We start from the raw sequence: 22,765 nt of genomic DNA, 5'->3' as shown, positions 1-22,765 counted from the left end.
AAACCAGCAGTCAAATTAGGCATTTCCAAATTTTGGGCACGCTTGGTCCAAACAGTTGCCATCACTGCTATACAACACCATTCCCTTGAAGATCAGATCTTGCTGGCTTTTCACAGGGTCCTGAAAATGTAGTTTTGCCTTGGGACCTGGCTGTGTGACAGAGCCCCTGCAGCAGCTTTACAGTCCTGATTATTTTGATGATTGGTTTCCTGGCTGCGAGTTTTACGCATTTTATTTTATATGCTGTCCAATTTTTTTTCCTCATTATTAATTTGTTGTAATGTTCTTCTGTTGTTTTTATAGTTGCTTGGTTGGTAAGTCACCCAGAATCTTATATATGAGATAGTCATGTGTACGCATATACGTGTGTGTATAAAATCACACATATACCTCAAGAAACATGAATAAACATTTGCACCTTTAATGGGGGAAAAAGTCGTGCCCTCCTGGCAACAACCCCCACCCCTTCATCTACATCAGGGGGTCTTCAAACTTGGCCCTTTTGTGACTTGTGGACTTCAACTCCCAGAATTCCTCAGCCAGCATGGAAGACCCCTGATCTACATAACCGAAAGTCCCTTCCTAGCCCAGCCCTATTGTGACGCCAGGTGGCTCCGCCCAATCATCGGCTTTTAAAAGGGCCACAACCCGGAAACGACTGAGGTGAGAAGGTCGGAGAATTTTACAGTCTGGCAAGTCGAACGAGGTGGAGTCGACGGCCGTCCAACCTGGCAGGTGAGCTTTTTTAAAGGGGTGGAAGAGTTCGGGCTGTCATAGAACCCCGAGATTGGTGCCAGTGTTTTCGAAGGTGATTGGCTAAGGCGCGTCATGTGAAATTCGGGGCGGGGGCGGGGGGGGCTTTGAGTGAGAGGAATAGCGAGGTCGGGTTAGAGCGGGCTTTCAAACGGAGCGGCGCGTGCCCCCTGGCAAGATCACGTGAGGGAAAGCGAGCGATCGTATTGGTCGACCGTGGTTTAAAACCCGGTTGGAGCGCCATGGAAGGAGCTTTCGTGGTTGTCAGTGGGTAGGGGCAGCTGGGGCGAAAGGTCTCTTTGGCTCAAGGGAATTAACTCTCTTCCCCTTGAGCGGAGTCATAAAAATTAACTGTTTTAGTGGATGAAGAGAGTGAGAATGTGCCGACGAAAACTTCCCGTTCGACTGGACCGTTTATCCCAGGGTAGGCAACCTCGGCTCTTTTATGACTCATGGACTTCAACTCCCAGAATTCCTGAGCCAGCTATGCTGGCTCAGGAATTCTGGGAGTTGAAGTCCATGACTCATAAAAGAGCCGAGGTTGCCTACCCCTGCCCTAAAGCCTGAAGTTGCCTTGAACCTCAGTGTGTGTGTGTGTGTGTGTGTGTGTTGGTGGAGCTGGTTGATGGATTAAGAGAAGACCCCACTTCCCCTCCCACATCCTGCTTCTTTCCATCTTTCTAACCGTAATTTATTACTGCCATTAGGAATATTTATTGTTCATGGTTTTATTAAGTTTTTAATATTTCTAAGCCACCCAGAGTTGAGGGGGGCAGTAAATCAAATAAATAAATGGATTAACTGTAATTTGCCTGCTTTGCTAACCTAAAACAGAGTAAAGACTTCTGAGCTCTTTTTAACAACTGTGTGAAAAGGGAAGGGGAATAGCCGAGTGAAATATTTTGTGGCTTATCCTAATAATATTAATTGGTTTTGCTGTACATCAGATGAACTACGCTTTAGGCTACGTATATTTATATCATCATTTATCATATAAAATGTCTTCAAATGTAACAGAGGTATTTTGTTCTCTACCTTGCTTCCTGGAAAGAAACCATACTAAGGAACCTTTTGCCATTGAGGATTATACTCTGGAATAAATTGCTGATCCTTTTTTTTTTAAGTATAGGTGGTTCCTAGAAATATAAACCACTGAATGCATGTTTAGTATTGTGATAGTATTGTGATAGCCTGTTTTGAGCAAATCAGAGAAAATTGTTGGCCATCACGTAGTACCTATCTATTATTGATATATGGAGGATTACAGGGCTCAAAATACCATATATATTCATGAAAAAATGCTGAGCCAAATCCCTTTAGTTTGAACTAGTAAGTCATATAAAAGAGTGACTTGGGGAGATACATTTTTTGTACATTTGCCCTATAATAATGCTATAAATATATAAAAAAATCTGCAAAACTTTACAAGTGCAGTCAGTCATTTTTTGATATTAATACCAAGGAGGGTGAAAGCAAAAAACAACAGGAATTGCTGAATTGTAATATAAAATTTACCTGCAGAGAAATGTTCTTTTCAAAATATTTTTTTAAAAAAATGCTTGTTTTTTAAAATGTTAGTTCTGAATTGTTGCTATTTTTTGCCTTAACTGAAAACATTCTACTTTATTTCACTGAGTGTTCAAAACTTTTTTTTTTAGGAATTGTAGCCTAACTTTCCCTCCAGCTCAAAACATTTATAGGTAAAGGTAAAGGTTCCCCTGCACATGCGTGCTAGTCGTTTCCGACTCTAGGGGCCAGTGCTCATCTCCGTTTCAAAGCCAAAGAGCCAGCACTTGTCTGAGGACGTCTCCGTGGTCATGTGGCCGGCATGACTAGATGCCAAAGGCGCACAGAACGCTGTTACCTTCCCACCGTAGTGGTCCCTATTTTTCTACTTGCATTTTTACGTGCTTTCGAACTGCTAGGTTGGCAGAAGCTGGGACGAGTAACAGGCGCTCACTCTGTTACACGGCACTCGGGATTCAACCCGCCAAACTGCCGACCTTCTGATCGACAAGCTCAGTGTCCTGACCCACTGAGCCACCGCGTCCCTTTACCTTTAAAACATTTATAGTAGACATGTATAACAAAGATTTATAAGAATTCTATCAATTATCATGATAACCACTAATAAAAATGTAGAAGAGTCTTGTGCTGTTGAGGAAAGATGAAGAGTAAATCACACTGAGCATAAGAACCCATATTTGGGATTAAATTTTGCTGACAATGGAGTGAAACATCCTTATTTCTTGGACTTTATTGCATCTGCACTTTCCCATCATCCAGCCTCTGGTTTAGAGCAATCTGATCCTACTGGGAAAGGATGAACTGCAGGGCCACTGTGAGGAATATTCTCATATTTGGCAGATAAGAGTTATTCAAATTCGCTCAGAGTTGGACTCCGGTGGGCAAGGCCTTATATAGTTAGTTATTTGGAGTGAGTTTCCTGTGTTTCCTAAGAAGTAAAGAGGGTTCTCCAGTCTGTTAGCTCAGCTACCTGTTTGTTAGATCCAGGTCCCTTCTGAGTGGTGAAAGATGACCTGTAATTAGGTTCATACAATGTCTTAAGGGGAACACCACTTAAATTCTTTAAGGAAGGAAGATATAGTCCCTTTAGCCTATGAGGAGGTTGTTGGTACACCCTCTCCAACAACAGTCCTGGTATCAGGCTGCAAACCCTACGGTCTTTAGAACCACTACATGCTTCTAACCTGTCAACAGTGTGGGAGGGAGAGAGGTGAGAATTCTGAATCTACAAGTGTCCTTATCAGTGTGAGAGTTGGAGCTGTTGAACGAGTTGTTTTGGCAAACTAAAGTTTCTTCTCATAAGAATTAATGAACAATTTATTGGAGAACGTAACCCGAACCTGTCAGAGAGGGGAGGGAAAGTTCCATCTTTTTAATTAACTGCTTCCCACCATTTCCTCAGAGTTAGCTTTCCTTTAACCCTACCTGTTTGTATATGCTCAACACAGTAATCATTAGAGGACACAATGGCTCTGGTATTCTGCTTTGGCTGGGCTTTTCAGCCTGAGGTTTGACACCTGGACAACTATCATTCAGCGTCCCCTTTTATAGAGGAGGTCAGGCTTCAGCTCTAGAGAACCTGAAGGAAGCAGATTATTTGGACTTCTTTCATGTCAGCGTTTAGTACAGAGACTGAATTGGTTGTGCTTTTGATGTCTTGTGACAAAACCAGGATGGTTTTAGTTAGGCATGTTCCCCCTGCTGTTCCACATCACCATGAAACTGCTGGTTGAGATCATCTGTTGGATCAAGTATGGTGATAATCCCCATTTATATAACTTGGCCTCAGGCCGTGTAAGTGATGTTATTGATGTCCTGTCCCAGTTCCTGGAGGCTGTGTGGATTTGGCTGAGAAGGAACAGACATAGGCTCTATCCCTGCTGGGGAGTCTCCATCTTTAGCCTTGGATTCAGTTACACTTTCCTATTCAACACTGGTGCACAATTGGAGAATAATTTTGGACTCGTGGCTTCTGCATGAAAAGCAGATGGCAGCCAATGGAGAAAGGATCTTTGCGAAGATTCATCTTATGTGCCAGTTGTACCCATTCCTGAATCAAAAGGCCCTTCATATGGTCAGTAATGTCCTAGGCATCTCAAGAATAGATTATTGCAAATGCGGTTACTTGGGGCTGCTCTTGAAGATCACTCAGAAGCTACAGCTAGTCTGTAAGCATGGGTGGTAATAAGCATGATGCAATACAAATAGTCTTCACGTTATGACCAGTTGCTTATCAACCATGTGAAGTTATGACAAGCCCAAGAAAAGTACTTATGACTCAGATTCAAAATTCTGATATTCGCAGTCATGTGACCATAATTTATGATTTCCTTTTTTTGCTGGAAACTGGTGCTTATTTTTCAGTTTCCAGCAAAAAAAAAATGCTGATTGCAATGATGGGTTTGCTTAATGACCACTGCAAACAAAAGTCATAAAATTAGGTTAGTCCCTTAATGACCAGCACAACTTACAACTATAATTCCAGGCTCAATTATAGTAAATTGAGGACAATCTGTGTGCTCATGTGACACCACCGCTCTATGAGCTGCACTTGTTTGGGTTCTGTAATTAGTAATTCACTGATTACTAATTTCCAATACCAACTATAAAGGAACGCACACATGCGTACTACCTACCATGTAGATAACAGTTGGTAATCTTATCTTTTTTCATGTTTAAACATTTCTGTTTGTTTAATAAATGTGAAGAAATCCCTGTTATATTACTTCATCTTATGGTTTATCTATTAGCAGGCATAAGGTAGTCTGGACTAGTCTCAATAGAAGTATATTGATGATTGCCGCCTAGCGTCGGTGTAGATAAATTTAATAATAAATAAATGTTATATTTATCACAGTCATTTTTTACAGTGAAGCAGTCAATGCTGCTTAGAATTTCCAATTAATCTTCACAACTATTTGTGAAGTATTGTGAAGCATTCTCTGCTAATCATAGATTACTCGCTGGATTTCATTTCATGCCTATATGTTAGCCCAATGCTGAAGTGGAATATTCTGCTTGCAACTTCAGTGGGGAAGGAATGCCATTTATACACTCCTATGCCTGACTCATGTTTCAAGCAGGAGTTTGCATCCATTCTTAAAAAGAGGTATTGGAGTGTTTTGGTTCATGGAAGACTATGAAGATATCACAGGAATGCTGCAGATCACCCGTCATTTGGGGATTTAGAGAGGAAGAGGATGTCATTTGATTCTAGAATTTTGTGAGATTCAGCACGCCTTGTGTACCTTTCAGATATCTATGTTTAAAAATGATTTCATACCTTCCTTCATTTCTTCAGGGACTTCTTGACCTTTAAAAGACAGCTGCACGTAAACAGCGGTCCTGTTTCAAATGAAATTCAAATAACTGAATGCTTAAATCTGTCTGTGAAGTAAAATACAAAGCATTCTCACAGGTATTGTTCAATGGTTGTAATGCTGTTTGTTTTCACAAACCAGGATTTCATAGTTCCATAGTGGACAACTGCTGAGAGAAGTCTCTTAACCTTTTGATTTCAAAGGAGCTGTGGTTTCCACTGGTGCCTCCCTGGCTAATGTAAGAAAGGTGTTTTGCCATAAACGCTTCTGAGATATTTGGTAAGGCTGGACAGCGGCTGGCCCAAGCAGGAAGCCCGTTGTCTGCCTCTAAAGAAAATAGCAAGTTACAAAATGAAAGCATCAAAAGAACCAACAGGATGCAGTCCCAGGAGTCCCTTCTGGCATGTGGGTCCTTCTTGAAAGTTAGCACTGAGTGAAGAGTGACCTTAAAACTCGCTTTATTCAAACAGACTGGGCTCAGGTTTAAAGTTCAAGGCATTTTGTTTTTTCACCTGTTTCCTACAGTTTTCAGGAACTTCTAAAGAATTAATATGTAACTATATCTGGTCACTGAGCCAACAGCGAAGACTTTTTTTTTCTTCCAAAGAAAGTAGTTATTGAAGTAAAAAGATAGAAAAATAGGATACTGTCTTGCAATACAGTAAAAATGGGTGAGCTCGGGTCTTTATAGAGCCATCAGTACTTCATCTTATGCCCAAAGGATCTAGGGATTTCCTATGTACCTCATATGGAACATATTTTAATAATTTAAAATTTAAATAATTTCCCTTTGGTTACTTGGTGTAAGAAAAAAAAAATAGGACAGAGAGATGCTGGTATTTCTGCTTTGTCTGCCTGCAACTGCAAGGCACGCATACAGGTGTTCCTAGACTACGACCGCAATCGATACGGTCATAAGTTGCACCCACATCACCAGCTTCAATTTTACCATGCTTTTTATGTGGCAGTTAAGCAAATCTGCAGTCATTAAGTGAACATCTCGGCGAGATGGGCAGCAAACAAATTTAATTAATAATAATAGTAAGTGCAAACCCATTCTTCCAAGTGAGCATTATTTTTTTTCAGAAATTTTTTTTAAAAAAATAAATAAAATAAAAAATCACAGTTATATGACCAGTACAAGTGGTCATAAAGGGGAACCAGTAGCCAAGTTCCAGAAACGCAGTGGGGGGAGGGAGTTGGCAGGACATATGTGCTTTATGATCTATAAAGCGCTCATTCCAAGAGTACTTTATAAGCGATCAGCCATATAAGCGACCAGCCAATCCCTGGATATTCCGACCTATCTTATAAAACTGAATAACAAAATCACATGAAAGTGTATCCATTTCAGCTTTTATCTTATGACAGACAGCTTATCATATCAAATTTCTAGCTCTTGGTTATTGATGGTTGTTTTTTTTAACTTTTGCTGGACATAAGACACCAAAACTTTGGTGTGAAGTATTTGGTTTGGCTGAGTGAGGAAATAGAGGCAGAGAACAAAAAATTGGAGACTTCCTTTTTGCTAATATATTGCTCTTCGTTCAGCAATTTGATATAAGCAAAATTTTAAAAACTACAATCCAAAATATTGTGCCAATATTCTTGCCAGAAAGTCTTGTATTATATTGTAAATTATCATTTTTATGCTTGGAATATTACTAAATAAATATTTACGCTAGCCTGATTGACAGATCAGTCAGGTTTAAATCTGAGGTTTCTTCTGGGGATGAATAAATGTAGATTTACATCAGTCTTTTAAGTCCTTTGGATTTAAGTTAGTTCACTCTGCTTGATTCCCAAATAACGGCAGAAAAATGTGGAAAATGTAACACTGCAGTGATTCATCTGCTGCTCCCTCCATCATAGTAACAGCTATTTTGCTAAACACGGGTATTTCCTAGCACTGCATTACATTTTTGCAGAACAAGAAACAAAATCCAGGAGAAACCAAACAATGAGTGGGCAGCTTGTCCTCCAGTGTCTCTGGCAGGATTCAGTGACAGCTCATTTCCCCATTAGTGCCTTATAGCATCTCTTGGAGTCTAGCTTTTGCATCAAAACAACAGACTTTCTATCACTTCAGAGATGCTTCCAGGATGTTATATTAGTTCCCCACTAATAGTGTATTTATAAGTAAATTAGTTACAATTTTTAATAAAAACTTTAATAAAAGAAAAAATAATAAAAGCAAAAACATGCTCTGCTGTTGACCAGTTACAGCTGCTATTAATATGCTTCTAATACTCTTACAAGGAATTACTGAATTAGTAGCTTGAAATAAAATGCACCCTAACAGATCTGAATGAATGATCCTAGTTAAGGTTTTTCAATTATTTTAATTCGTTCTCCCCTCCAACCCAATGTACTCCATATGTTCTTTTTTTATCACTGTTACTTTTCCTTCCTCAGGTAAATAAGCCTTACCAGAAGTTGGATAGGCTGTCAGTTGTAGTTAAAGGAAATTACTTGAAAAAAATGACACACAGATTTCACTCATTTTCCCAGGATATTAAACTTTAATGGCTGAAGTATGAATATTTCATTACAGAATCTTTTCAATAAGTTGTTTTGTCCTGAAGTATATTGTGAGGCCTAATTTCTGACTAGTCGGAACTAGTTAAATACTGTAGTTGCCAACTTTTTTCTTTAGAATACAAATCAGGACACATCTATCTCTGCTGTTACATATTTTATTTATACTGCCCGTTTTTTTTTTACTATCATTGTAAAATTAAGCACCAGCTATTGTTATTTCCTCTTTCCACAAGATGAATAATTAGCCTTTCAATAGAGGTGAAGTGATTATTTATTTAATTTTATTTATTCTATTTCTATAACTATCCTTTCAGCCAAGTAACTCTAGACGGTGTACCATCCTAAAACTATAAAACAGTTAAAACAATAAAGCATCCAAAAAAACCCCAAAAACCACCCAGTCACAATCCTGGAGCAACAGAAAAGTTAGCATCCACATTTGTGTACATTGATCTGGTTAACAACAACAGCCTGGTATCCTTTTGCAGAAAAAGATACAATTGCAAGCAATTTTGCCACCTGGATTTTTCCCCCCTAATAGCTGAAATCGTGATTGCAGGATACAGCAATGACTGAGGGAGAAATCTGTTTTAAACAATGCCTGCAGATTAGCCCAAGGAACAGGAGGCAGAAGGTTGCTTGGGATGGGAAGCACAGGATCCCCTGCTTTGCTCCATGCAAAAGAGAAAGAAGGCAAAAGAAGCTCCAGATGTCACACTTCTTCTCCCCACCCACCACCTCTACCCCGATCAGCAGCCGTGGAGAAAAAAACATGAGCTGGTTGGTTTTCCATTGAAGGGAAAACAGAATATGATTGTTGCTCTTTCTGCATCCAAGCCAAAGTTAAACCACCAAAGAGGACCAGAGCTGGTCCTGAAACAACCGAAGTCATGCACACATAAGGCTACGGGATTGTTACTGGTACTTGCATGTAATTCCCCATTAATTAAACACCACCTGGAAGATGCTGCCTGAACATCTAAGCTAAACAGCGCAATTAAAATGTGACATATATTTCAGCACTTGATTTCCCATTGTGGTGTTCCATTTTTTTATATTTTTGTTTTGATTTGCGGAGGGCCATAAAATGAGTATTTGAGGCATAAAATCCAAATCAGAATCCTGGTGTGAAATCACATCTGTGAGAGAAACCAATATTCTGTGAAGTCACTTAAATCAATATTTGACCATGAAATCCCAGTGATTTAAATCATCATTTAACTGTGTTTTAAAGCAGAGTTAAATGACTCCCACTCAAACTCTTAACAAGAAAACCCCCACAAAACAGCAGTCCTAAATTCCCCTCTGAGAGGCAGTTTGGTGTAGCGATTATGGCACCCGACTAGAAACCAGGAGATCATGAGTTCCTTCAGCCACAAAGCCAGCTGGGTGACCTTGGGCCATCACATTCTCTCAGCTATGGGCAAACCATTTCCCAAAATATTGCCAAGACAAACACCCCAAGCACTCATCAAAACCCATGAACAACCTGAAGTCATACCCATATTGAGTCTTCTGACCTCTTACAGCTAGATATTTCCTGGTCACTTCATCTCTCTCTTGATGCCTCAATGAGACAGCAGCAAGAACAAAGTATCCCGTCCCCTTTTTTCTTAACCTCTGTCATACTTCACAAAGTGGTGTCCTGCTCCTGCTATCCCAGGACACTAGTCTGATTATGAACATTTCAAGAATGGGAGAGGAGAAGATGCTGAGCATTGTGGTTACATACACAACCCAGGGTTATTCATCTTGTATGCTTGGTCTCGGAATTCAAAACAGCTAGGGAATGGGAAGGTTGATCAGGTAACTGAAGGATTTCTGCTACAAACATTGGTCTTATTTTAAGTTTAAATCTCCTGACTGGCTATTTACTTCTATAAAATAGATTGCCAATAATTGTGATCTAAAAGGGAAAGTATATTCCTATATTTTAAGGATAGCCTTGGAGACTTTTTTGCCTCTTGGAATCAGTTCTGTAACAGAATAACCAGAGCTTCAATTTCTTTATGATACATGAAGATGAAGAAGCTTTATTCTGCTTTTTTTTGGGGGGGGGGGGAGAGAAAAAAATCCCTTTCATGTTCCCAATGAAAAAAATGCATAATGTAAATAAAGTATATCTTTTGCAAACAGATATGAAGATTTCAATGTACATTTTTAATTCCTTTTTTTATACTTACTCTGGCAAATGACCTCTTGATTGTGAACAATTTGTTTTACAATTCTCCCATTTTAGAATTCAAAGTGAATACAAGTCCCCAGTGGGGATTAATTGCACATTTAACTCTGATTCTTTTTCAGTCCTCAGTGGGCAAAATTTCTTCCTGAAGGGTCTGCATTTCTTACTCAAATCGCTATCTGGAAAATTATGATATTTTTGTTCCAAAACAAAAACAACCACCATTAATTTCTTATCTTTGTGGAAGAATATAACACCCCTGAACTATTTCATGAGAGAAAAAAGAGAAATAGTTTGGAAGAAGGTTAAATGTAAATAAGCTAAATGTTTATGAAACAGACCAAATCATTATAATGTCTTGAAAAGAAGGCATCATCATTATGCTGCCTTGGTTTTCAACTAGTGAGAATATCACTAGAATATCACTAGAACTAAAGGGAATATCCCTCTGTTAATGACTTCATGGCTGAGACAGAAGTTGAACTAGCAAACAGGTTGATACTTCCATACTCTGCTAGAAACTTCCAGACTCTTATGAGATGAAATTTGAGAGGGGGAGGGGAAAACAGAATGAATAAAAACATTGTAGGTTGAAAAGACCCTGATCGAAGGCAGTTGCTATACTGTGGTCTTCTATACCAGGGCTTTTCAACCTTTTCACAGATTGTACCACTTTTAGGACATGACAATATTTGAGTATCACCAGTGCTTAGTTAGCAAGGTGTCAAAAACCTGATGACTAAAAAAAAAGGGTGGGGGAGGGGATTTTGGGTTTTACTGATTAGATTCATTTGTTGTTATAGAAATGGCTAGTTTATAATATTATGGAAAAGTAAAAAGTTGAGGTTCAATGTTAATGCTTCCTTCTACTGCAACAGAGGAAGTCTGTTCTTTTTCCTTTTCCCCCCTTTTTCCTCCCCACTGTGTCCTACTATTTGCTTTTGTGTTTTTGTATTTTATTTATTCTATAACTAATAAACTATTACAAGTTGTAGAAAAAAAGTAAAAAAGTACCACTTTTAATTTCTTCGGTGGCTGTTCCTTTGCTGAATCACTTTCCCTTTGTACTGACAAATGTATGATGAATTTATCCATGTTTGCCAACCTAGCAGTTTGAAAGCACGTAAAAATGCAAGTAGAAAAATAGGGACCACAACGGTGGGAAGGTAACAGCATTCCGTGCGCCTTTGGCATCTAGTCATGCCGGCCACATGACCACGGAGACGTCCTCGGACAAGCGCTGACTCTTCGGCTTTGAAATGGAGATGAGCACCGGCCCCTAGAGTCGGAAACGACTAGCACACATGTGTGGGGGAACCTTTACCTTTACCTTTTTTATTAATATGCACCACTACCAGCTAGTTCAGGGGTCTTCAAACTTGGCACTTTTAAGACTTGTGGACTTCAACTCCCAGAATTCCTCAGCACTCATGGCTGGTTGAGGAATTTTGGGAGTTGAAGTCCACAGGTCTTAACGTTTCTAAGTTTGTAGACTCCTGAGCTAGTTGGTTGGCCCTTCTGAGCTCTTCCACAGTGTAGTAAGAATGCACCCCACCCCATCCCTTCCCTGTACCCTTAAAAACACAGTAATCAAGTGAAAAGCAAGAAAATAAAGAAACACAAACTCCGTTTTTTTTCTCTTTAAGCTGCCTCAGGTGTGTCACGTGTCACAATGTTGGAACCCAGACAGAAAAGCTCCGGCAATTGCGAAAAGCTTTAGCTTTAAATTAAGCCAGATTACCTTCAAAGAAAACTTTCTAAAAGCCACAGTCAGACTCAAAGGGGGTAAAACTAATTACATTTGTTTAAATGGATTAAACCTTTCCTGATGTCTTTTTTCCCCTTCCCCCTCCACCCCTTTTTTTCTTCAGTTCACCTCCAGCTCCGAGCTGCTTCTGGAAGTGCCAGTCAGCTGGAGCCAATCAGCTGGAGCCCCGCAGTCTCCTGGGGCTTCTGCCGAGCCCAAACAGTCCTATAGCTCCACGGCCTCTCCCTCTCTCAGGCTTGGCTCGCTTAGGCTCATTTCCCTCCCCTGCTACACTTGGCTAGCAATCACGTACCACCTGCCATGTGGCAAAGTACCACAAGTGGTATGTGTACCACCCGTTGAAAAGCCCTGTTCTATGCTGTTTGCTATTCTGGCTTTGTCATTGTCAACTTGGGCCTACATCAGTGGTGGGATTCAGCCAGTTAGCACCACTTCAACAGAACCAGTAGCTAATTTTTTGTTGCCCAGGCCCAGAGTGGACTTCCGAAAGCAGCATCCACACAGAGAACCGGTTGTTCACATATTTGAATCTCACCACTGGCCTACATTAATAACCACTCTATTCTAAAGTCTTAACAGCATAAATTTTCATATGTTTTCCTAAGGATTTCTGGGAATTATAGCTTGAAAGCATAAGAATTCATTAAACGGGGCCAAAACTAAGTGCATTCATGTACAAACCAAGTTTTTTATTAGGAGGAAAGATGTAGCTCAAGACTCAAGCTGGATTTTTTTTTCCTAAAAACATTGTTCTGGGTTGGATTGTTTGTTCATTTTGCTTGGTTCATTTGTTTCATTTGCCACTTATAAGCATTTTGGACCATTAGAAGGCCAATTTTAGTTCAGACAATTGCAATACACAACACATGTTCTAACGAATAAGAGAGAGAAAAGGATTTGGAAGAAGTGTAATTAAGCTCAGGTTCAGGTGCACTGTCCACCATTTAAAGCTGGGGTGTCCAATCTTGGCAACTTTTAAGTCATGTGGACTTCAATTGGCAGAATTCCCCAGGCAGCCAGGCTTAACCATATTGGCTTGGGAATTCTGGGAGTTGAAATTCACAAGTCTTAAAGTTGCCAAGGTTGGACACCACTGTTTCAAAGTATCTCCATTACCTTTTACTGCCCTACTAGCCTCCAGATGGTTGAATGCAATTATTATAGTTATTGCCTCCATCTGGGGTAATGGGATGGGTTATAGTGTAACGTATTTAGAGGCCGCTTGCCTGAGAAAGGCTATTCTGCACCTGATAATTAGAGATTACATTGTTATGCTAGAAAAGCAGATATGGTCTTTCCTGGGCAGTTTTTGGCACAGCAAAATCCTGAAAGCATCAGGTATGTTGAGCTTTAGTTAAACAAAACCACTGGAGAGAAAGGGAAATATTACTGGATCTTGTGACTTTAATAAATATAAGGGCTTTTTCTTTCTGTGTTAGAAAAGCTGCTTTGAACGTGGGATATAATATACACACAGAGAATATAAAAGTCAGCCCCTATTTCTGTTAGTGGCATTTTCTTCTCTTTTAAAAACAATATGGCTTGTTAAATTCACTGACAAATAATCTCAGTGGCTAAACTAGGTTCAGCATTATGCAAAACACATTTTGCATTCTTTATTTGAAGTACTGTTATTTCACCATTCAGCCATGTCTGACTCTTGGCGACTTGATAGGGAAGTGCTATCTATGCTTAGAAGTATTAGAAAACCTGTTTCACTTATGGATGAAAATGAATGAACCTTTATTGTCAAAGTACAACCACGTATACATTGAGATTGGCTGAGCCTCCCTTCGTGCCCCCACCCCCAGCTTACAGTGACACAAACCCTCCATCTTATTACACCATGTGAGCTAATTGCACAACACACCGGCCTCGCAAGTCAGTCATGCATAAAGTTTATAAAATTATATCCTGTTCGTTCAAAAGCCTATCAGCCCATGGATAAAAGCTGTTTTTCAGCCTGTTGGTGCGGCTGGCTATACTCCTATATCTCCTACCCGATGGTAGGAGAGTAAAGAGGTACCGACCAGGGTGTGAGTCATCCCTGAGAATTTTCCTCACTCTTCCAAGGCAACGAGCCCTGGCGATGTCATCCAGTGGTGTCAGGGGACAGCCCAAAATGTCTTGTGCTGTGCTCACCACCCTCTGTAATGCTTTCCTATCCGCGGCTGTCAGAGCAGCATACCAAACCACAATACAATACAAGAGGACGCTCTCTATAGTAGACCGGTAAAAGGGTCATTAGCCGTTGTTCTACCCTGTTCTTCCGCAAGACCCTGAGAAAGTGAAGTCTCTGTTGGGCCTTTCTGGCCACCTGGGTTGTATTAACATTCCAGGTCAGATCTTCACAGAGGTAGACTCCCAGAAATTTAAAGGAGGAAACTCTCCACACAGTCCTCCCCAATGTAAAGTGGGGCAGGTTCCTCCTTTTTCCTCCAGAAGTCTAGCACCATCTCTTTCATCTTGCCGATGTTCAGGTGCAAGTTGTTGTTACAACACCATATGGATAGTTTTTGTACCTCCGCTCCGTATGCTGTCTCATCCCCACCTGTAATAAGACCCACCACGGTAGTATCATCTGCGAACTTAATTATTGCAGTAGATGGGTCGGATGATACACAGATATGTGTACAAAGAGTACAAATAGGGGCTAAGCACACAGCACTGTGGCAAGCCAGTGCAAAGCTTCAGGGGGGTGGACAAAGCAGACCCGACCCTCACTGTTTGTAACTGGTCCCTGAGAAAGTCTTGAATCCAATCGCAGATGGAGGGGGAAAATTTCAAGTCAGTCAGCTTCTCGATGAGAGTGCTCGGCAAAATGGTGTTGAAAGCCAAGCTATAACAAAAAGCATCCTGACATAGCTTCCAGGTTTCTCAAGATGACTTGCTACAGAGTGTAAAGCAGTAGCTATGGCATCGTCTGTCGACCTGTTCCCCCTGTAGGCAAAATGATATTTATCAAAATCCAGTGGGAGGCATGTCCTGAGATGCTGGAGAACCAGTCTTTCGAGGCATTTCATGATGACAGACGTTAATGCAACAGGTCTGTAGTCATTCAGGCACTTCAACTGCAGTTTTCTTGGGGACTGGGACAATGGTAGCTGCTTTCAAGCACGATGGTACACATGCCATTTGCAAGGAGATGTTAAAAATCCTTGTCAGGACCCCTGCTAATTGGTTGGCACAGTTCTTAACCACTATCCCCAGCACCCCATCTGGGCCTGCGGCTTTGCTGGGATTCACAGCCTTCAATACAGTTCTCACTTGGTCTTCAGAGGATGAGATGCTGAAAATCAGAAGGCTGGCCAGCAGAGGCTACGGGGTCTGGTCTTTTTACCTCGTAGCGAGCGAAGAAGATATTCAGCTCCTCAGCCAACGAGGCATCGGTGTTAATCATGCTCCTCGTACTGCCCTTGTGGTTGGTTAAGTGCTGCAGTCCCTGCCACACTTGCCTCGGATTGTTGTCTGCTAGGTGGTTGTCTGCTAGGTGCACCTCAAGAGGCCACCAGATGTTACATACCTTAACTTAACCTTCTGTATGTGAAAAGATATGGAGCCCTGTTATTCCATGCATTTTCTTGTGTAGAGAGACAGCTAACCATGTGTCTATCTTCCCCTTCATCCTTCAGTACTGAAAAGATAAATGACCTCAAATGGCTAGTGGACTGAAGATCTGATATGACTTGCAACCTCTGAACTGTTTACAGACGTAAACTATGTCTGGAGGATTGCAATCAGATAATGTACTTTTTTAGATTTATTTTAAAATTCCATCTTTATTATTTTTATACATAAGGTGGTGAACATACATACTACTCCTTCCTCCTATTTTCCCCACAAGAAATACACATTCCCTGTAATGTGAGTTGGGATGAGAAGAGAGTAACTGGCCCAAGGTCACCTAATTGGCTTTCATGCCTAAGGTGGAAATTGAACTCACAGTCTCCTGCTTTCTAGCCTGGTGCCTCTTACTTAGACCAAGCTGGCTCACTATTTATTATAACTGTTAAGTAGACCTCTATTTTTAAAAAGTATGAAAAGCTCCTATATCTCAATTCCTTTGTTATTTTGCTTTTATTCCTTTAAATTTCTTGTTCTGTTTTGTTCCTTTGTTCTGTTTAATTATGTAAAGGCAAAGTTATGATTCTGCAGACATAAGTTCTTCAAATTGTCTTGATCTTTGCTTAGATGTCAATATTCTTTTGATGAATATTTGTAGAGACTAGAAATTTTTTATTTTTTATTTTTATTTTAATTCCATTTATATCCCGCCCTTCTCCGAAGACTCAGGGCGGCTTACAAGCTTAGCAGTAGCCTTCATTCTATGTATATGCCTGCTTATTAGGGCTTTCACACACACCCCAAGCGGCATTATTACAAAGTCAGCTTAATTGCCCCCAACAATCTGGGTCCTCATTTTACTTACCTCGGAAGGATGGAAGGCTGAGTCAACCTTGAGCCTGGTGGGATGTGAACCTGCACTAATTGCAGGCAGCTGGTGTTACTTAAGGAGGCATCAGCCCTCTGCTCCACCAAGGCTCATTATAATTTAAAGATCTTTAATAACTGTTTGTAATAAGTGGTTTCTTTGGAGGAATGTGCTAAACCATTCTCAACTGGGCACAGTTACCTGATTGCAGGGGGAGAGAAGTGATCTTTTATTAGCTCAGATTGTAGGTACAGAAAGCACTGGAACCACGTACATGGCTGCTTAACCCAATTCATAAGACCTTTTTGTGCAGTTGCAGGACCCACTGGAACGTTATAAACAAACTTATTACAACTAGGAAGTCGTCTACTATCCACAACAATAATCAATTACTCATTACGTTCACTGTAGTGAAAAGCTTTTGCAAATTTTAACAAATGTGAGAAATAGCAGTTTACACTCTTGACTTGTTTTAAACAAGTATATTTACTGCTGACAGAGATTGAAATGCAAAAATCTATGTTTTCTTGCTTTCTTTCAGTCCCTTCAGTTGGAAGAATGGTCCGGGTGTTCGTCTATGGAACACTAAAGAAAGGCCAGCCAAACTACCCACACATGGTAAATGGGGTTCATGGGACATCCCAGTTCCAAGCCAGAGGACTTACAGTGGAGAAATACCCACTAGTTATTGCAGGCAAATACAATATTCCTTATTTGCTGAATAATCCAGGAAAGGGGCACCGTGTCACTGGAGAAATATATTTGGTTGATGATCAGATGTTGCAATTCCTTGATGAATTTGAAGGATGCCCAAACATGTATCAGCGTACTCCAGTAAAAGTTGAGGTACTTGAGTGGGAAAATAAAAGTAGCACATCTGAAGGAATATCAGCAATTAAAAACATTCTGGAGTGTTATGTGTATAGTACTACTACTTATCAGGCAGAATGGATGCATCTCCCTTACTATGATAACTATGATTCTTTTGGGAAGCATAATCTTTCCTACGTCTTACGAGAAAGCAGAGAATAAAAGTGGAAAATCAAACAATGCTTCTACCTATGAACACCTACCCAGGTGTTGAAGAACATCTTTACTATTTTATACTGAAATGCAGTCCTAATTTAGCCCTTCAGAATATAATTGAACTTGGTTTTAAACTTCATCTAGAAGATTATTTGTGGGCGTGTGCAAGTAAAACTTCCATACCAGCCAAAAATGGACCAAGGGAGAATGGGGGAATCCATTGAACAACAGAGAGATGCCTTCAGAATCCAACCATCTGCTTTCCAATGACTTCCAAATGAACAGGAAGATGAAAGAATGACATGAACGCCAGCACTCATGAAACGAAAGATTTTTATATCAGTGATGTACCCATTTCTTTTTTGTCACCGACTTCTTGCAATATATAATTTTCATACATCATGCTGGTTTTCTTAATATGAACCTTCTTAAAATTATTAATTGTATAGTACCAATGAGTTCAAAACTGGCAAAATTCTTATATTACTACTGGCTTCAAATAATGTAATATGTTCAAAATTTTCAGAATTCATGGGTTTTGATATTTTAAACAATCACTATTCTAGAGTTATAGGACCTGAAACATGTAGTCTCTTCCATCTGAAATAAATCTAGACTTTTTTAAAAAAATGTAGCAAATTCACAAATGCTAAAATAAATCTATAGCTGAATAAAATACAGGTAGTCCTCGACTTATGACCACAATTGAGCCCAAAATTTATGTTGCTAAATGAGACATCTGAGTTTTGCCCCATTTTATGACCATTCTTGCCATAGTTGTTAAGTGAATGACTGCAGTTGTTAGTAATGTAGATGCTAAGTGAATCTGGCTTCCCCATTGACTTTGCTTGTCAGAAGGTTACAAAAGGGGACCACGTGACCCCGCAGCACTTCCAGCATCATAAATATGAGTCAGTTGTCTGGATTTTGATCGCATGACCACGGGGATGCTGCAACTGTCATAAGCGTGGGAAATGGTCATGTCACTTTTTTCAGTTCCAGTGTAAGTTTGAATGGTCGCTAAACGAACTGTTGTAAGTCGAAGATTCCTTGTATTCAATTTAAGCATAAACAGGGTTTGCTGTACGTCTTAACCTTCCTTTACTCATTTTTTATAAAAATGGTACAGTATGAGAACAGAGGACAATAGTGCATTGCCTTTTCATCTGCTGTAAGGGAAGGAGAGGCAAAGCCTGGAGCAGAGTCAAGAGAGGAACCAGCCTGGAGTCTACATACCCACAAGCAGTCCAAGTTCAGCCCCTCCTGAATTCCCTTAATTCTTATTTACTGCCAATTTAATGATGACTGTTAATTGACTAGATTCCTCTCTGTGTGTGTGTGAGAGAGAGAGAGCAATAAATCTGATTAACTGAAACTTGATTCTTTGTACTTTACGTCTACTACCTTAATAGGTCTCTGATGAGCTACTTGATCAAAAATTTCATCTGCATTCTTCGTCTGTGTATTTGAATCTGGTAACATTTGAAAGGTATCAAAATAGCTCAATTTTGTCTTTTGTTGGATAGGAGGCCTCTCAGCTAGTCTCATAGTGCCAACAACTGTTGTTCTATAGTCAAACATAAAAGTCGCTCTGAGAAAATCTCATATATATATATGAGAAGGGCGGTATAGAAATATTATTAAATTAAATTATATATATATATATATATATATATATATATATATATATATATATATATATATATATATATATATATATATGCACACACATCCACACATCCACAATCTTAAAAACTTTAAACATCACACATAGTTTATACGCCAAAATGTTGATTTTATTAATTTTGTCTATGTAAATAGATTTAATGAAAAGAATTACAAATTTCATATATACAAATATTTATAATGGAGTGAAGGGAAGTTTCAGGGAAATGTTAATTTAAATTATGAAAGATGATCTAAATCAACTAAATGCATTTTTGTTCTGTTCTTTGTAAAAAGGTATAGCAATAGTGGCTTTCATAAACATTCATTTTAATTTCTGGTTGACCATAAAATAGGCAACTCCGACTGTGACAGGTTTAGAAAGAAATTATTTATTCCAATTCTGCAAGTTTATCTCCTTCCGCAACGGTATCACCATTTTTGCAGTATACTGCTTTCACCTACAGCACAAAAAAATAAAATAATACATTGGTTCTAAACACATTTTTATTTCTAAATTGCAGTTAGTTATACCTAGTGAATAGACTCTGCCAATGATTAGAGTGGCTTTGCCCAATTACCCTGCCTAGCCAAAGTGTCTTTTGTATATAAGTACGTGTGGCGGAGGGAGGTGTATGTATGTATGTATGAAGCCCCTTGAAGGGGTTGAAGTGTGTATTTTTGAAGAAGTGACAGCCTCAGATTCTCAAGGAACAGATTTGGAAGGTTGCATTGCTCATTGCATTGCCCTGCACTAAGTCCCTTTCAAATGGGTTACATGCACCTAAGCTCATACATAGTCAATCCTATATCAAATATATAAACATGAAATTATCAATACCTAACAAAAAGTGTATTTTGGAAGAACTTTAAACAAGTTCTGTACATTTTGCATGTTTTCATTTTTACCCAAACACTGCATCAATACATGACTATATATTCTTTAACACTATATATAATTTTCTGATCTGTTCTACCATTCTGTAGAAAACAGGATGCAAGAAGCTCTATGGGATAGCCCATATGGCCTTTTCCACCTTTTCTTGGTTTCAGTTGTGGCTTTTCTAAACTCACAGCAGTATCTGAGATTCCATAATTCTGCTATCTTTATTATTTATTAATTAGATCAACTTACATCGCTGCATACCTTACAATCCTAAACATTCATTTTAATGTTCTGAATGAACATGGAAATTGTTTGCTGAGGTTAGGAAGAAAAGTCAGGACATACATCTAGCACAAACAAAATATGCTAGTCCAGTTGTAGCAAGCAAGGAAGGACCTCATTCCAGTTCTTTGAATGAACACATTTTCCTACGTGCAGAATACATAAAAGTTTGGCTTTGCAAAAGATGGACCAAAGACACACTTTGTGGGACATAATGGGGCACAACCACAATGAAGGCTGGGAAAAGCTTATCTAGAATCTCGCATGTAACACAGTTAAGTCCTCGACTTCCAACCATTTGTTTAAGTGACCGTTCAGTTACCACAGCGTTGGGAAAAGTGACTTTTTTTCTTACTTAACGATCGTGGCAGCATCTCTGTGGTCCCTTGATCAAAATTGGCCATTTGGCAACTGGGACGCACTTCGGGGCCTTGTGAAAATAGCTTGAGGCAGTGAACATATCCAACACAATTTCCTAGTCCTGTTTTCCACCTACAACCACCACCCCATTCAGTGGATTGGGCCCGAGAGAGAGTGACTGGCTCAAGGTCACCCATCTGGAACACTCCGGGAACAACGCTGTTGCTATTAAATTATGACAGTAAACATTTTGGTAGTCTTAAGTCCTGGTATACCACTACAATCTCAGAATAATACCCTGTAATGCCAGATTTTCTGAGTAATCCTTTCTTTAAATAAGGTTATGTTCAACCTGTCAAGGATTGTAAGAGTGTAACTAAGACATACCTTGCCAGTTTCACCTGCAGGCAAACTGTTCTGCATTTTCATAGCTTCAATCACGCAAATTTCTTGACCAACTGCAACCTGGTGAAAGCAATAGATGTTAAAAAAAATAAAAATATACCATCAAACTGTTTCCTTCCTTAAGAAAATTAATAAAGCGATTCTGTTTGGATCCTGCTAGCAGAGAAAAGCAGGCAGCTAACAATCCATAATACAATTCCATTTACCTGTAGCTATGAATGAGATTGAACACATTGTTTCCTTAGAACAATTAAATATCATGGCTGAAATAAATAAGAGTATTTTTCTCTAATATTCTCTTCAAAAGCAACTGCTTCTGAAGAAGACACTGTGGACCACACCATCCACTCTGGACCAACAAGATTCTGAAGTGGATTGAGGAGGTGGAACAGAAAGAGAATATAACGCAAAAGAGCATTCCCATTTGCCTTGGAGATTTTATAAAACTGCCTCCAAAACCCTGTCGGCAATACCTTAATATTCTTCCATAAAATGATCTCAAATACCAGGTGAATTAATAGGGTTAGAGTAATAAAAAAACAGCCTCCCTGCCAATTTTTAATGCTTATTTCATTTAATAATATTTAAGGAAAATTCAATGAAATTAATCAGTAAATCATGGCTAAATTCTTATTTGAATAAGTAGAAATGTAAATATAATCAGTTTCAATTAATGCATACTGAGCTCCGGCTGGTGTACCTGAATGCCAGGTCCGTGGTTAATAAAGCTCCCCTCGTTAGGGATTTAGTTGAGGGTGAGCAGGCGGACCTGGCTTGCATCACGGAGACTTGGTTGGGCCCAGAGGGTGGGGTCCCTTTGGTTGACCTCTGCCCACCAGGCTTCCGGGTGCTGCACCGGCCAAGAGCTCAAGGTAGGGGTGGGGGAGTGGCGGTTATTATTAGGGAGACCTTATGTCCGCGGGAGACCACCGTTTCTCAGATAGTCGGGTGTGAGTCTCTCTTTGTGAGATTTGGTTCTGGGGCGCAGTTGGGTTTGCTGCTGACGTACATTTCGCCTAGTCGTGCAGCGGCAGCCCTGCCCGAGCTGCTTGATATCCTCTCAGGGTTGGTGGTTGAGTTTCCCAAACTTATAGTTTTGGGAGACTTCAATCTACCATCCCTGGGAGGCTCATCTGAGCTAGCTCGGGAGTTCATGGCTTCCATGACGGCCATGGACCTGACGCAAGTAATTTCTGAACCAACTCATGAGGGAGGCCACACTCTTGACCTGATTTTTTTATCTAGACGGTGGTTGGATGATCTTGGTGGGGGCTCTCCATTTATTATGCCCCTGTCATGGACCGATCATCATCTCCTGCGGATGGTCTTCCGTTTTGCCACCCCCCGCCGTGGGGATACGGAACCAATTAGATGGTACCGCCCCAGACGCTTAATGGATCCTGATAGATTCCAAGCGGCGCTGGGGTCCCCACCTGCCTCCATTGCTCACAGCTCGGCGGATGCCTTAGTGGAAACCTGGGAAAGGGCAGCCACTGAGGCACTTGACCGGGTTGTACCCTTGCGGCCCCTGACCCGGCGCAGATCCCAGCGAGCTCCATGGTTCTCCGCAGAGCTCCGGGAGATGAAGCGTCGGAAACGGGGCCTAGAGAGCTGCTGG

General features: G+C 40.1%; 2 protein-coding genes across 2 annotated transcripts in view; one reads left to right on the top strand and one right to left on the bottom strand.

Moving 5' to 3' along the window:
* Positions 1 to 677: 677 nt before the first annotated feature.
* On the top strand, positions 678 to 18,873 carry GGACT (gamma-glutamylamine cyclotransferase). Its single transcript, XM_083361732.1, has 2 exons — positions 678 to 735; positions 17,065 to 18,873. Exon 2 carries the CDS (start codon positions 17,082 to 17,084, stop codon positions 17,553 to 17,555), a length of 474 nt encoding a protein of 157 aa, XP_083217858.1. The 5' UTR covers positions 678 to 735; positions 17,065 to 17,081; the 3' UTR covers positions 17,556 to 18,873.
* Positions 18,874 to 19,329: 456 nt separating this feature from the next.
* Positions 19,330 to 22,765, bottom strand: part of PCCA (propionyl-CoA carboxylase subunit alpha) — a gene marked incomplete at its 5' end in the record, with an annotated part of 236,024 nt that continues 232,588 nt past the window's right edge. Inside the window, 2 exons of the mRNA XM_083361299.1 lie at positions 19,330 to 19,675; positions 21,130 to 21,207. Coding sequence (XP_083217425.1) covers positions 19,607 to 19,675; positions 21,130 to 21,207 — 147 coding nt within the window. The 3' untranslated portion in view covers positions 19,330 to 19,606. The remainder of the gene's footprint in view (positions 19,676 to 21,129; positions 21,208 to 22,765) is intronic.

This window comes from Vipera ursinii (genome assembly GCF_947247035.1).
Source record: "Vipera ursinii genome assembly, chromosome: 4".
Classification (NCBI taxonomy): Eukaryota; Metazoa; Chordata; class Lepidosauria; order Squamata; family Viperidae; genus Vipera; species Vipera ursinii.
Note: the sequence above shows the minus strand (reverse complement) of the source record. Positions and strands in the feature narration are given on the sequence as shown.